This window comes from Rutidosis leptorrhynchoides, chromosome 4 (assembly GCF_046630445.1).
Source record: "Rutidosis leptorrhynchoides isolate AG116_Rl617_1_P2 chromosome 4, CSIRO_AGI_Rlap_v1, whole genome shotgun sequence".
Lineage (NCBI taxonomy): Eukaryota > Viridiplantae > Streptophyta > Magnoliopsida > Asterales > Asteraceae > Rutidosis > Rutidosis leptorrhynchoides.
Window position 1 is genome coordinate 349,248,957 of NC_092336.1, and position 15,223 is coordinate 349,264,179.

General features: G+C 33.0%; 2 protein-coding genes across 5 annotated transcripts; one reads left to right on the top strand and one right to left on the bottom strand.

The window, feature by feature from the left end:
• The first annotated feature begins 3,648 nt into the window (after positions 1 to 3,648).
• On the top strand, positions 3,649 to 11,786 carry LOC139843744 (putative acyl-activating enzyme 19). Of its 4 annotated transcripts, XM_071833888.1 has the most exons (18): positions 3,649 to 3,946; positions 4,979 to 5,392; positions 5,592 to 5,788; positions 6,741 to 6,944; positions 7,050 to 7,311; positions 7,378 to 7,766; positions 7,946 to 8,535; positions 8,629 to 8,704; positions 8,797 to 8,927; positions 9,049 to 9,157; positions 9,284 to 9,343; positions 9,423 to 9,507; positions 9,836 to 9,900; positions 10,022 to 10,081; positions 10,304 to 10,348; positions 10,432 to 10,541; positions 10,619 to 10,973; positions 11,425 to 11,786. In XM_071833888.1, exons 1-17 carry the CDS (start codon positions 3,655 to 3,657, stop codon positions 10,824 to 10,826), a joined length of 3,297 nt encoding a protein of 1,098 aa, XP_071689989.1. In that variant the 5' UTR covers positions 3,649 to 3,654; the 3' UTR covers positions 10,827 to 10,973; positions 11,425 to 11,786. The 4 variants fall into 4 exon arrangements, with proteins under 4 accessions (XP_071689989.1, XP_071689987.1, XP_071689988.1 ...); XM_071833886.1 differs by having other exon boundaries at positions 7,050 to 7,766; XM_071833887.1 differs by having other exon boundaries at positions 7,050 to 7,766; positions 10,619 to 10,960.
• Positions 11,787 to 12,275: 489 nt separating this feature from the next.
• LOC139841752 (F-box/kelch-repeat protein At3g23880-like) lies at positions 12,276 to 13,373 on the bottom strand. Its single transcript, XM_071831957.1, has 2 exons — positions 13,032 to 13,373; positions 12,276 to 12,914 (listed from the first exon to the last, which is right to left on the bottom strand). Exons 1-2 carry the CDS (start codon positions 13,371 to 13,373, stop codon positions 12,276 to 12,278), a joined length of 981 nt encoding a protein of 326 aa, XP_071688058.1.
• Positions 13,374 to 15,223: the final 1,850 nt, after the last annotated feature.

Genomic DNA, 15,223 nt, shown 5'->3' on the forward strand with positions numbered 1-15,223 from the left:
ACTGAAAACATATTTAACTCGGCCCAATCTTCCATAATAGGACTCGGCCCAATCTTCCATAATAGGACTCGGCCCAACTACCTATTACCATCCAACACCTTGTGCAGATAATTGATGAGAAAGAAAAATAAAATAAACCATGGACGCCTAGGTTCGAACTCAGGACCTCTCATTAACCCGAAACACTTCTAAGCCATCACGCCATTTCTGCTTTTCTGATTAAAGTTACCTCTTAAATATATATAACTCGTACTGTACTGACGGCAGCTTCCTCCTTCTTCATAACAATAGATCCAATACAACTCAGTACCCAACAAATTGAGTTACAAAAAATTATTTAGGCTTTATAACAGAAATATTTAGATTAGGTTTAGATCAAAACGAAGATAAAAAAAATAAAAAATTATACAGCACCCTTGCTGCTGCTGTTCGTCGAGTGAAGAGAAAAAAAAATGATTTGCTTCGTGGTACGTTTTTAGCCAAAGGTTATAACACGATTTATGTTTCAAATCACTCCTAGAAGCTGTAACAATTATCAATTTAACTCAAATTGAATCAAATCATTCGAATTTTTCCGAAGAACAATTGTTGACTTTTTGATAATACAAGTTTGACTCCAAAATTAAAAATGGTTATAAGGAATTGGAAGTTAATACTTTGCAGAAAGATTAATTAAAGGTTTCCTAATAAAACTACATTAATAGTTTTTGAAATAGAAAACAAATTCGCGTTTTGACAAAAAAGTTTCACTACAGAGTGTGTTCATGGGTTCTTCGGGTTTTTGGATAAAGTTTATGAAATTTAAAAGTTGTAACCATGTACTTGTGATTTAGTTGATAGTGGTAAGTCGATTAATATCACTTTTAACAGAATTGGATTGTTTATATATAAAACTTGCTGGTCGACAGAAATTTATAACAAGGACAGAAAATAAAAAATAAAAAAAATATAAAAGTTGGATAAGCTCTCTAACAGAATTTGTAATCTTGTGAATTTGAAGTTGATTGCTAACAACTTACAGACAGAACCAAAAGCTAGCTACAGGTCGATGGGGATACATAACAAATTCGTACGCCTTTTTCCTTTTTAATATGTTATATAATTAATAATGATAATTAATAAATATCTTAGTAATTATAATAATACTGATTACTAACACTTATATCCATAATAATATATTGCTAAAAAAATACTAATAATAATAATTTCTAAAGAGTAATAAAAATACTGCTATAATAATAATAATAATATTAATAATAAAATTAGTGGAAGTTTTAATATAAAGATAAGTGTACAAATAATTAATAGTAGTGATGCCAATAACTACAAAATGATATTAATAATATTATTATTGATAATAATAATAGTAATAATAATAATAATACTAATTAATAATGATAATAATAATATTAATATTAATATTTATATATATATACCAAATGGTATATCTATATGTTATATCTATATTTAATATAATGATGTTAATAGTACTAATGTTGATATTAATCTTGAAAGTGATAATAATATTACTTTTAGTAACTATACTTTAATTTATAATTTAATTTAATATCTTAATATTATTATGTAATATAATATATTATATAACAACATATACTGAATATTTAATAGTTACACATTATATATATATATATTATGTAATTGTATTTACATATTAGTTACATCATATATATGTAAATATGAATACCTTACTAATGTTTTATATATATAATTATTATATATCTATTTACTATATTAAATTAGTTCATAATAGAGATAGATATTATAAATTTCAACACATAATATTTATATCTTTTATATTATCATATACATATAATAATAATTATGCATAGTTATCATATATGTTTATATATGGATTCTTTTTAATAAATACTTTATTATATTATATATTATTTTACACATTTAGTTCTACTGATTAATTTGTATTTTAATATTTCACATTATTATTTATAAACATATATATATATATATATATATATATATATATATATATATATATATATATATATATACATACATATTTATTAACAACAATTATTCGTGAATCGTCGGGAATAGTCACCGCTTAAATGAATACATGAACACAGTTCAAAAATTGTTGAGACTCAACATTACAGACTTTACTTATCGTGTTAGAATCATATAAAGATTAAGTTTAAATTTGGTCGGAAATTCCCGGGTCATCACACTACGGGCACTAACTCCTCCCATACTGGAAAATGGTATGCTTTAGTACTTCGAGTTCATATTATACAGATGGATTTCTGTTTTGGGGATATTCTATATGCATGATGTTAATGTCGGTTACCAGGTGTTCAATCCATATGAATGATTTTTAAACACTTGCGAGTGTATGATTATTGAATAAAGGAAATCTTGTGGTCTATTAAAATTATGGAAATGATTGATTACGATAAACTAATGAACTCACCAACCTTTTGGTTGACACTTTAAAGCATGTTTATTCTCAGGTATGAAAGAAATCTTCCGCTGTGCATTTGCTCATTTTAGAGATATTACTTGGAGTCATTCATGACATATTTCAAAAGAGGTTGCATTCGAGTCGTTGAGTTCATCAAGATTATTATTAAGTCAACTATAGTTGGATATATTATGAAATGGTATGCATATCGTTAACTTTCGATGTAAGGAAAGTTTGTCTTTTCAAAACAAATGCAATGTTTGTAAAATGTATCATATAGAGGTCAAGTACCTCGCGATGTAACCAAATGTAATGTATTCGTCCAGATGGATTAGGACGGGTCGTTAGATATTTTATTCGCCTGGATCTGATATGTGGATGATCTATATCTACAAGATAAATTATATAAGGAATGGCTATATCTCTTACACAAGTAAATCATTTACTGTACGAGTGTTATTTTATTTTTATGAATAATAAAGATAACTGAAGTATTATGTTTTTAATTGTTCCCTGGGATTTCTCAACGTGAATTTTTTGATTGCGTGCAGCATTTGTATAACATATTTACCGTCTTTGGGTGTGGAGTTATACGAACGTTTGACTTCGGAAATCTTTCGTCTGTAGCGGATGGCGCCATTTGACCAAGCATATTTCCGTTAACCAGTCTGGATTGGTTCCCGGTTATAGTCTTGAGCGCAAAAAAATGGGGTGTTGGGCCTAGAAAGGTATTGATTGTTCATTCTCCGGACCGAATACCGTGAATAACCCCATCGGAGATGGGGATCTCGGGAGGGTGGTTAACGACCAATTCCAGGTAGGGCTTACTTACCGCCTTATGAGACTTACGATGCCATGTATGGATATGGCTTACGAATTTCCTTGTGGAAGGTAGAAGGTTTTCATCCTCGAGGGATTCGTATGAGTGTGGAGCGCAGGAGCTGGGGCCTGACCGTGAAGCCACTAGTGATATATGTTCACTCTCCAGAATAACCTCTTTTGATTGGTTGAAAAAGAATCGGGACAATTAATTTAAGACATCGTAAAATAAAATAATGTAGAATAGATTATGTAGAATAGATTTGGAAAAAGTAAATTGGTGCGTATGAATCTCATTATCATCTCCCAAAATATAACCCCCAAATTCCATTCTTTCTTTCTTTCTTTCTTTCTTTCTTTCTTCGCGGGCTTCTCTAGGAACACAGAAAAGAAAAATGAAGCAGAAAAACCTCTGTTCACTAAGCAGCTGCTGTATTTCACACGAATTTCACAAATCAGCAACAAAAAACCCTAACAAAATCGCAGTCATTCATTCTTCTCTGCGTCACCGTGACAGCAATACTACCAGATCCGCCACGTCACCGTCTCTTCAACATCCTCCTGTGTACGCAGATGACGTAAGCTTCACATATTCGGAGCTTCTAGAAGCCGTTGATTCCCTTAGCTCTCATCTCCGGTTCATTATTGACGGTGGCGTTGATCCTGCCGTTATTCTACCTTCTTTAGGTATATAATAATTATCCATTTTTATATTATATTATATGCATAGTTAATAGTTATAGTTCTTTTATTTTAATTTATTTTATTTGAGTTACTTATGTTTGATGTCATTTTACGTTATAAGTAAAAAGCATTATATGTAGCGTTTTGCTATTCTATTAATAAGTGAGATTAGCAGTCAACTGTAATAAAGTTATCTGTCAAATTAGGTTTAAGTAAGTTAATGAGTTATAGATTGATTGACATATGAAATAGTAAATAATTTCAGTATAAATTTGGTTGAGTACTTATCATTGATATGAATAATAATAACGTCAAACTTGATGTGAAATATTAAAGTATGAATCAAAGTCTAGCAGTTAAACAGTATTTAAGTTACTCATTGTAATTAAGTTAAGTTGCTGAGTTACAAATTGATAAACATTTAAGGAAATATTATTGTAGTTTTCGTATAGTTGACTTACATATGTTTGATGCTATTTTTTATGAATTATTATAAAAATTAAAGTATTAGTATTTATTTTGTTTTGTTTTGATGTTGAACAAGTGAGGTTTGAAATTTGACATCATTGAAGTTATATGTTGAGATAGGTTTAAGTCATCTAGTACTAACAATCTATTTAAGTCATCTAGTGAAACAAATGAAGGAAATATATTTCGAGTAGAAAAAAAAGTTACAAATGACCAGTAAGATAAGTTATAAGACAATCCAAACAAGTTTGAAATGAAATAAAACTAACAATCTAGACTCGTAACCAGGAAGATTCAACTACATGTTACTCCTATAAGAACTATATTACAATGCTTGACTTGAAAATATCAGGGAACCATTTAGTTTGATAGACTTAGACAACCCCGTCTGTTCTTCCCCTGTGCTGTAAGTATAAAATTATATCCGTGTACTGTGGACACAATATTTTATGATCTGACAAGCTGGTTCCTGATAGCCAGAACATATGTATGAACTTTGTTGAAACACATTAATTTATTTTGGTAGCTGTTCATGTGATCCTTACCAAATTCTATTTTTTTTTTCAGGCCTTCGCCCTATAGATCAGTCTGCGAATACCCCACGGATCGTGGGGATATACATGGTTCCTTCTGTAGAGTATATTATATCCGTTCTTTCTGTAATGAGATGCGGGGAGGCTTTTTTGCCACTAGACCCTTCATGGCCAAAAGATAGAGTGTTATCTGTTGTTTCTTCTTCAACAGCCAGCCTTATTCTATGTGGTTCTAATCTGCTTAATGGAAGTCACCAGATCCATGATTTTAATTGGCTCGCTGACAGTGCTTGCTGTCCCGTTCTAGTTGTATCCATGAAAACTATTCTTAACAAATACTTTGCTTCCCATTCTTTGCCTCAGTCATGTGCTGTAAGACCATTCAGTTACTTGATGTATACCTCTGGATCAACTGGAAAACCTAAAAGTGTTTGTGGTACAGAACAAGGTGAGGAATACATATAAATCTTCATGATGCAATTGGGTGTTAAAAATGTAATACAGTAATCTATTAAATGGATGCTTATGTCATTAAATTTATTGTTTTTGTTATTTGTTACAAGACTGGGACTAAATTTAGTACTTGTTCTTATCTAATCATTTACTTTTTAAGTTCTCATTTTATGTGAGATTTGCATTTTATTCAGGTCTTCTGAACCGCTTCTTATGGATGCAAGACATGTATCCTTTACATGGTGAGGAAACTTTGCTATTTAAAACCTCTGTGGGGTTCATTGATCATTTGCAAGAAATTCTTGGAGCTCTACTTACCAGTTGTACTTTGGTTATTCCTTCTTTCCGTGTGCTGAAAGAAAATATACTTTCGATATCTGAGTATTTACAGGTATGTTAACATAAAGTAGCAGCACGTTTTTTAAGGCAAACCTACATCTAACTCATACTAAATATATTTACGACGACACAATAAATTGAAACGAGAAAATCGCTATGCCAAAGACCCTTTGGTCAAAAGCAGTAGTTGTAGCCAAATTGAAACGACCAAATCGTGATCACCTGATAAGAGGATGCCACTAGTGGCTACCTTCCTTACATAACACATTCTATCATATTGTAATGACGACTCTGATCATACGTACATCATAGTCATATCTGCTTATTGTTTGTTATATACAAATATAATATAATTGTGCCTTGTAGACATTTACATAGTATTCTTTATTCCTATATTTTCCCTGCTGGGATATTGTTATATATTCACCATGTTAGCATATCCTTATATTCTTCATGTTGACGTACTTATATTCGCTCATTGGTAAACTTTAAAATTCTCACATTGTTTACTTTGGTATTTTATAATTCGTCACATTGACATTTTAAAATTTGTCACCTTTTCATGCTAAAATTCGGTGCCAATCTTATATTCGGCATGTTGGAAATCTCAAATCATCAAATTGAAGTCCTCATGCAATGGTGTAGCAGACAGTCAGACTCCAAGATAAAGTTTACATGCCACAAAATGTTTTCGTTTTCCAGTTATATGTTTAGAAATGTTCATGTACTTAGTAAACATGAATAGTGAGACATGGCTAAGAGTTAATCAAATAACTATTAGGCTAATTGGTTACTTAAAGTATTCTAATAGGGACTCATCTTCTCAAGGACTAAATTTAGAATTTTAATTATACCTGAAGTCTTGTGCTTTATGTGTTATCATGATGTGAGTAGATATATTCTGTTGGAGGCCATTTGTTGTAGTTTATATTGTTTTAGACCGCGCGTTGTCCTTTAAGAAGCTGGTATTTTACTGAATGTCATCGATCTGATATAACTGGCAGGACTACTCTATCAATAGGCTTGTTGCTGTACCATCACTAATGAGGATGCTTCTTCCAACTTTTCAAAGTTCAAATATTACATCGATTCAGAGATCTTTAAAATTGTTAGTACTAAGTGGAGAAATTTTGCATATATCCTTATGGAATTCTCTTACAAAGTTACTACCTGATACTTCCATTTTAAATTTATATGGTAGTACCGAGGTGAGCAGAAGATTCTGTCTTACTTACAAAAATTACTCAATAGATATTTTTTGTTGTGTATATTCACTTGTTATACCCTCTAATGTAATTTTAACTTAATCCAAGGTTTCAGGTGATTGTACATATTTTGACTGCAAAAGATTAACATCAATCTTAAAGACAGAGTCACTCAGCACTGTTCCAATAGGAATACCTATTCCTAACTGTGAGGTGGTGCTTGTTGGAGAAGATGCACCTAACAATGGAGAGTTATACGTTTCTGGATCTTGTACTGCGATAGGATACTTTAATCATGAAATTACGCATCTCAAATCTGTAAACATGCTTCCAGAATATTCGTTTTGCTGTTCTGATGATGAGAAAGAAAGTAAAATTTACTTTAAAACTGGTGATTTTGCTAAAAAACTTCCAAGTGATGACTTGGTTTTTGTAGGAAGAAATGATCGTACTGTAAAAGTGAATGGCAACCGAATTGCATTGGAGGAAATTGAAAATACTATAAGAGAACATGAATATGTGGGTGATGCTGCTGTGATATTGAATAATGACGAAGGAGAAATTTCATATCTCGAAGCATATATAGTTACAAAAATAGGGTACGATTCTGTTAAAAGTGTTAGTTGGTCTCTTCGAGGTTGGTTGGTTGATAAACTTCCATTGGCTATGATTTCTAGTCGGTTCTTCTTCGTTGATTCATTACCATTGTCTTCATCTGGGAAGGTTGATTACAAGTTATTGGCCAGTTTAAGGTGTACTATGTCAGAAATTTCCAGTGAAAACGAGAAAGTTCCTGACAGCCATCTCTTGCAAACAATAAAAGAGGTTTCACATTATATGTTTATATTGCTTGTATACATTTGTGTAATGAAGGATCAATTAGTGCTAGATAACTTTCTAATAACTGATGGAACTTTAGGTCACCTTAATGCTCATGTTCATAGCACTATTGTAGTGTTTAATCTTTTGGTTAGAACAGTTGACATTCATAGTTGATGATGCAGGCCTTTTGTGATGCCTTGGGGACTAAAGAGATTGCTGACACCGATGATTTTTTCGTAATTGGTGGTGATTCAGTCTCAGCAGCACACACTTGTTATAAATTAGGAATCAATATGAAAATGTTGTATACTTTTTCTACTCCATTGAAGCTGGCGATGTCTCTTTTGAATCATAAATTAGGTGATGACACTATATTAGATATGGAGGTGTTGGCAACGGGCCCACAAGTTCTTGCTGAACATAAAGATACTGATCTAAAATCTAATAAGCCACGTGGTAGGTTATCCAGTAAACTTGGTGATGATGAGTATCATCCTCACAAGGTTTATAAATTAGATGGTGATTTGAATGTTGATAACACTTCGTTTGCAATTAGTCGTTGTAACAAAGTAATGTTTGGAGAGAAACATATCATGAGTAGATCATTTCAAGCAACATGGTTTCTTGAAGAAAAAGCTTCTATAAGAGAACTATGGAAAGTTCATATGGAGTCTTGTGTTGATGCGTCGCCACTAGTTGTTGCAAGAGAAAATGACATTTTTGTGTACATTGGATCTCATTCACACAAATTTATCTGCATAAAAGCATCAAGGCAAGTGTCTATTTTAACTGGATAAATTTGTTTCATTATTCAAAAGTTGCAGATCATCTGAATTGTTAATTCTCCATCACATGAACTGCACAGTGGTTTTGTTCAGTGGGAGGTACAATTAGAAGGAAGAGTTGAGTGCTCAGCTGCAATATTGGGTGATTTTTCTGAGGTTGACTTATAGCTATCAAATCATTATGTATATCTATATATGTATATTCAATATGTAATGTATGTATTTTGGCAACATGTGTTATGTTCTAGGTAGTAGTTGGGTGCTACAAAGGAAACATATATTTTCTGAATTCCTTGAATGGAATCATCAGCTGGACTTACCAGACAGGTGACGAAGTAAAGGCACAGCCATTGGTCGACAAACAAAGACATTTAGTATGGTAATGTTCACCTTTTTCACGAACGTTTACTATTTCATATGTAATGCATTGATTTGATAATGTATAAATATCCCTACTAACTTTATAAACTAGTTATGTTTTACAATATACTGATATACAGGTGTGGATCTTATGATCATAATCTCTACGCCCTTGATTATCGACGTTACTGTTGTGTCTACAAGCTAAATTGTGATGGGAGTATATATGGGTCACCTGTTATAAATGAAGTGAGTTTACGTAATTACCTGATGTAATTCATCATATTGTCTGTTAGATCACAATCACAATTGTTCTCGCATATTCAGTTACTTATGAGCACTCATAAACCATTATTATGTTGTTCAATTATAAAGGATGATGAAAGGCTTTACTTTGCATCCACCAATGGTAGTATGACCGCATTATCGTTAAAGGTACAGTGCAATATTAAATTTGAGTTTGCTATCAATGTTTATGTCAATTTACAAAGCTTATCTGTCTAAATTTGTACAGGAGGTACCATTTAGTGTGTTATGGCTGCAAGACATGGGATCTCCAATTTTTGGTTCTCTCTCTATTGATCATGTTAGAGGAAACGGTATATGCACTTTTCCCTTCACATTTGAATTTTTATCTGCATCATCCAAGAGAGTTATAAAAGTACTTAAACTTTGCCTGATTAGTTTTCAACTCGTCAAATGTAATAATGTTGATATACAGTTACAGAAACACTAAACCCTTATTTTATTAATATACATTTTTGTTGAAGTGGTGCATCTTGTCATACTATTTACAGTTAAATAATAATGTTGAATCACAAGTACTGGGGATTTACCTTATAATTTCTAACATTTTTGTTTATGCATGCCATTGAGTAGTGTATGTACATATAAAGCTTTAAGAATTTACTTGTACGCTTTTGGCAGTCATTTGTTGTTTGGTGAATGGACATATTGTTGCTGTTGATGCAAATGGATCCATCCTTTGGCGTGTAAGATTCATTCTCTATCTTCATATTATGCATATTTATATTTATATATGAAATTAAATTTTTATACCTATAAATGTCTCTTATACTAGATCTTATCTCTGGATGCTTTAATTTATTCCAGGGAATAACTGGAGGACCAATTTTTGCTGGACCATGTGTATCCCATGTTCTAAAAAACCAGGTTAACTTTTCTTATTATTGGACATAATTCTGTTTATCTGTGGAATTTAATTTTCACCCTTATATTCATTCGAAGTTGAAATGGTTACTCACATATCAGATATTGATGGTAGCATTTGTGTGCCTGTTTTACTCTTATATTTTCTATAACAATTATACAATTTAATATATTTCAGGTTTGTAGTTAAATGCTCAAAGTTGTTTGTTTTGTTTCATCTGACAGGTGGTTATATGCTCCAGAGATGGCAGTGTCTATTCATTTGGTTTGGTAATGACCTCTGTTGATCGCTTTAACACTTTATACCTGCATCGATGACAATTTTGTGATCTGAATAATGATAATAACTGCAGGAGAATGGATACTTACTCTGGAAACACGATTTGGGTGATCCAATTAGTTCGTCTGCTTATATAGATGAGAACTTGCAGTTTATATCTGATAATTCAGTTACTTCAGACAGGTAATTAAAGCTCATATGAATAACTATGTGAACGCCTTCATTACTTTTCACACTGATTTTTGTCAACTTTTGTTCAGGCTAATATGTGTTTGTACCAGTTCTGGAGTTATAGTTCTACTCAGAATCAACTTAGAGTGTGTTGAAGAGAAATATGTGGTGCGGGAACTTTGTAGGTTGGACATTAAAGGAGCTATTTTCTCTTCCCCAGTGATGATTGGTGGCAGGATTTTTGTTGGTTGTAGGGATGATTATGTACATCGTCTTGGGATCAAGAATGAAATATAAACTAATGAAAAGTGGCCCCTGGTTCCGTCCACCTGAAATTTGTTTGGTTCATTGACTCGAAGCTTGTAGAATTGCATCATCAATCATTGCTGCAGTTAACATTTGTTGCCCAAAATCAATGATCTTGCATTGAGGTAGGAAAATTAGGTGAGTTAAATTTGTTTGGTAATTGGTAAAATGGGTATTTCTTATTATGGGTTGGGACATGACCCTTTGACATGAAAGGAAGTTTTTACCTTTTCTGAAATTATAAATAAGTAATGTATTACATGTGGGTAAATGGGTCTGGTTTTCCATGTCCAAACTACCCGGGGAGGATGACTATTTTACTCACATGTACGCAGCCTAATGGTTTATCCCATGACAGTTTCCGACCCTCTATGAGATATGCTGCTAGTGAGGTTTGAACGGTTGAATTTGAGACCTCTTGTGATGATAATGTATTGCATGAACTATATTATTATAATAAAATATTATTTCGGTATAATTGTTTAGGATTTTATAAACATTGGAGTACACCTGTTAAAGAGCACATAACCCAAATAATCGAATTTAGTGATTAATGGGCCAAAACTGACCCATATAAGTTTCGTTTCAGAGCATGGATTTTCCAACACGATTTTTCATTATTGTATCAAGTGATGGATCTTTCGAAGAAGTGTGATAGTATCGAATTATATAGAGGAAGAACTGCAATAAAATATCCAAGCTCTTAACAGGTGAATATTCAATACTTGTCTTTCGAGTTATTTAATCAATTTTGTCTTATATAGAATGATTAGGCTTATGTCTCTCTGTATTTTCCTTTTATATATCGTATAACTGATGTATTCTAAAAAGTAGGGCGAAAATATATAAATAGGTCGATTTTGATTTCGATTTCTTTCTAGGGGAGAATTTCATCTTTATTGTCAAAAAGGTTGAATAGTTATCCCCAGTAATACTCGAATACATAAAATCTCATGTATTGCATTAGTAAGAAAAAAGTTTATATTATAACAAAAGGAGATGCCTCATATTTTCTGTTTTCAGGGGGTAAGGTTGTACATGACGATCAACTACTAACCAATCCACGCTATAAAAATTTCAAAATGACTTCATATTAGAACCAACCACAATGCAATTAAGTAATTAAAACTCCAGAAGCGAATGCCACTTACCTTACCACTATATAGATTTATGTAATCGTCATAGTTTAGAAGCTAAGTCAAAATACATTCAGAGAACGAGTACGTTCACAAACTCATAAACATCCACACGACACAAGCAGAAGACAGACACGACCATGAACACGAATAGAACACGAAAAGTCGAAAACAAACAATAACTCAAAAAACACACAATTACACATGAAACTAAAACAGAACGAACACACACACTACACACGGACACAACCAAGCACGGAACAAGGTTTGTAGCATCTAATCTTGCCAACCACTTGCTACCAAATCATTCGTTTAATCCTTCAGCCCCCCTCCTATCCTCACTAAGGACATCATCCCCAACATCCAACAAAGCTAGACTTTCTTGGTATTTGTCAATATAAATCGAGTCCTCCATTATAAACCCTCTGCATTCCGAATCATAATATCCCACATTGCGATCACGTATCTTCGTCTTTCTATATCTAGCCCCCATGAGTAGTTCCCCATTGTCTCTAATTCTCAAAACTCGGCCCAAATCTATTCTACCATAAGATATTTTACATATTTCTTCCCAAGAGTTTTGTTTCTCATAATTGTTCAAAGCCCACATGTTATATTTACTTGCTCCTCTCGAATGCAACTGAAGACGCATAGGTTTTATCACAATCAACCGCTCATTAAATAACTCAAGCTCTAAGTTTATTGGGGATTCATCATCTAAAGGTTCAGGCAATTGAATTTCTTCAAACATTTCTGCACTCACATCAAATTTCATGATTGAACATTGCGTAATTATGTGCCAACCGTGAGACACCCAACGATACATTATCCAGTACACGCAACCGTTTAAATACACGGGTGACCCCTTGAAATAAATGCAAAGAAAATCAGAAGGAAATGGGATTGCCCTCCAAATGGCAGTTTTCACGCCATATATGTCAACCTGAAATCATAATTCAAACAATTAGTAATAGGTTCTAAAAGATTAGTATAAATTCAGTTGTAATATATTAAAATTATATAGAATTTAAGAATCATATACATGTAAAGCAACACTTGCCTGAGGTCTAGGGGAATAGTGATAATTGTAAGCCAATCGGACAACCTTATAATCATCGGTGACCTTATCGTACCCAAATCCTAGAGCTACAGAGTAGTTCAGCATACGTCTTATGCGCATCATAGGAGGAAAAATAGGTAGTTTTATTCGAATTGATGGATTCCACAGAATGATTTTTTCTTCTTTGTATGCGCATTTTTTATGACCAAGGCATACAACACCATCGATACTCCCAATTATCCTCAAATAGTATCTGGGGCAAGGGGTGCAATTGAAAGGAAATTCAATAACAGTATCTGGATCAACAGTCAAAGCTAGACTGTCATGATGCACACTGTACATTTCCCTGTCGTGCATCAAATCATAGCGACGCATAAGCAAACGGGGGTTTGATTTGTTGTATTTTTCGAGATAAAAGATTTGGAATTTGTTGGAGGTTTTATTGAAAATTTCGTGTAGGGTAAAATAATCGATAGCCGGATAAATCACTGAATCGTGGTATCACTTTCCGAAAGTAATTATTCGACCCTTATTGCCTGGGTTACACGAATATCACTTTGGGATAAGACAGAGATTAGTTCTTGTTATTGGCAGTAAACAAGAACTCTTTTGCATAAGAGTATTAAGGTGTTTTTCGTATATCTTATTCTCATAAATGATAGTCCTTATTTATAGGCACCCAAAAACAAGTATTATTCCACGATGGAGATGTTTCACTAACTAATTTTGTTTTCAAATCTAAAACAAATCCTTTACATAAAGTTGTTTGTTTTATTTCCAACAACCAAATCTAGGAAATCGTTTTCAAATCTAAAACAAATCCTTTACATAAAGTTGTTTGTTTTATTTCCACGATGGAGATGTTTCACCTAGTGCAAGAATAATACTTCCGTAATCACTCAAATTTGTGATAATGGAAAACCACTTTCGGGTCCGGACAATCTATCACTTAATGGGTGTACACTCCGTACCTCCTAACCCATTTACAAGTGTAGATTAAATCCCTCAATTACACTAAATTTCCAACAATCCTCCTCAATTTAGTGCAATTCGTTTCATGAGAATTAAACAAATTAAAACAAAAACTTATGCATAAATGAAAATATCTTGAAGATTGAATTTTCATCTTAGTACATTACACATTCCAAATATTCGAGAATCAGGGTGTTCTAAGAATTGAACCCTTCAACCCATTTGAATAACTGAAAATAATATACACATAAGTTTTCAAATACTCTAAAGCTATCCTGACACTTTACAAGCCATGTGTCCATATCCTTTCATGAATGTATCCAAAGCTAAAAGTCCAAGCTTTGTTGAAGCGGCAAAACTTCACATTCACATAGGTAGTTCACTTCAGTCATGCACCTGCTCTTGCACTTTTTCAAATGAACTGTTAAGAAGCTAGACTTCAACCTCACCTTCAGCAGGTCCGAGTACATACCTTACCTTGGGATGATATAAAATTTATGTACTCCAAATTTCTAAATATAAGCCTTCCGCATTGAATTCAACTTCTAATTTTCATTGGAAGGGAATTGGGTATCTTATAATTAGAAATTTATGTGGACTTTAAACCCATCCCCACAGCAGACTTGTCAACCAAGTCTCTTGCCAATCCCTTCGTCAAGTGATCAGCTAAATTCTGTTGTGACCTCACGAACACTATAGAAATCAGCCCATTCATGATGAGTTCACGAATCATGCTATGTCTGACACCTAAGTGTCTAGATTTTCCATTGTACATCTGGCTATAAGCCTTTGCCAATGTCGCAGCACTATCACAATGGATAGACATGGGTGCTATAGGTTTAGGCCATAATGGTATCTCATGGATCAAGTTTCTAAGCCATTCTGCTTCTTTACCAGCAGCAGCTAAAGCAACAAACTCAGATTCCATCGTTGAGTTGGTAATACATGTCTGCTTCTTAGAAGCCCATGAAATAGCACCTCCCCCAAGCAAGAACACCCAACCACTCGTTGAAGAATGATCTTCAATATTGGTTATCCAACTTGCATCAGAATATCCTTCTATTACCGAAGGAAATCCACTGTAAGATAAACTATATGCCATAGTTTTCTTTAAATACTTCAGTACCCGCCTAATTGCTTGCCAGTGATGAGTACTAGGATTACTAGTATATCTACTCGGTTTTCCCACAGCAAAAGCAATATCCGGCCTTGTACAAGTC

Excerpts from the sequence above, each read along its gene's own strand:
- LOC139841752 (XM_071831957.1), bottom strand. The coding sequence starts at position 13,373 with ATGTACAGTGTGCATCATGACAGTCTAGCTTTGACTGTTGATCCAGAT. Across the intron at positions 12,915-13,031 it reads ACTATTCCCCTAGACCTCAG|GTTGACATATATGGCGTGAA; the intron begins GCAAGTGTTGCT and ends TTATGATTTCAG.
- LOC139843744 (XM_071833886.1), top strand. The coding sequence starts at position 3,655 with ATGAAGCAGAAAAACCTCTGTTCACTAAGCAGCTGCTGTATTTCACAC. Across the intron at positions 9,158-9,283 it reads GGTCACCTGTTATAAATGAA|GATGATGAAAGGCTTTACTT; the intron begins GTGAGTTTACGT and ends TCAATTATAAAG. Across the intron at positions 9,508-9,835 it reads TGATCATGTTAGAGGAAACG|TCATTTGTTGTTTGGTGAAT; the intron begins GTATATGCACTT and ends CGCTTTTGGCAG.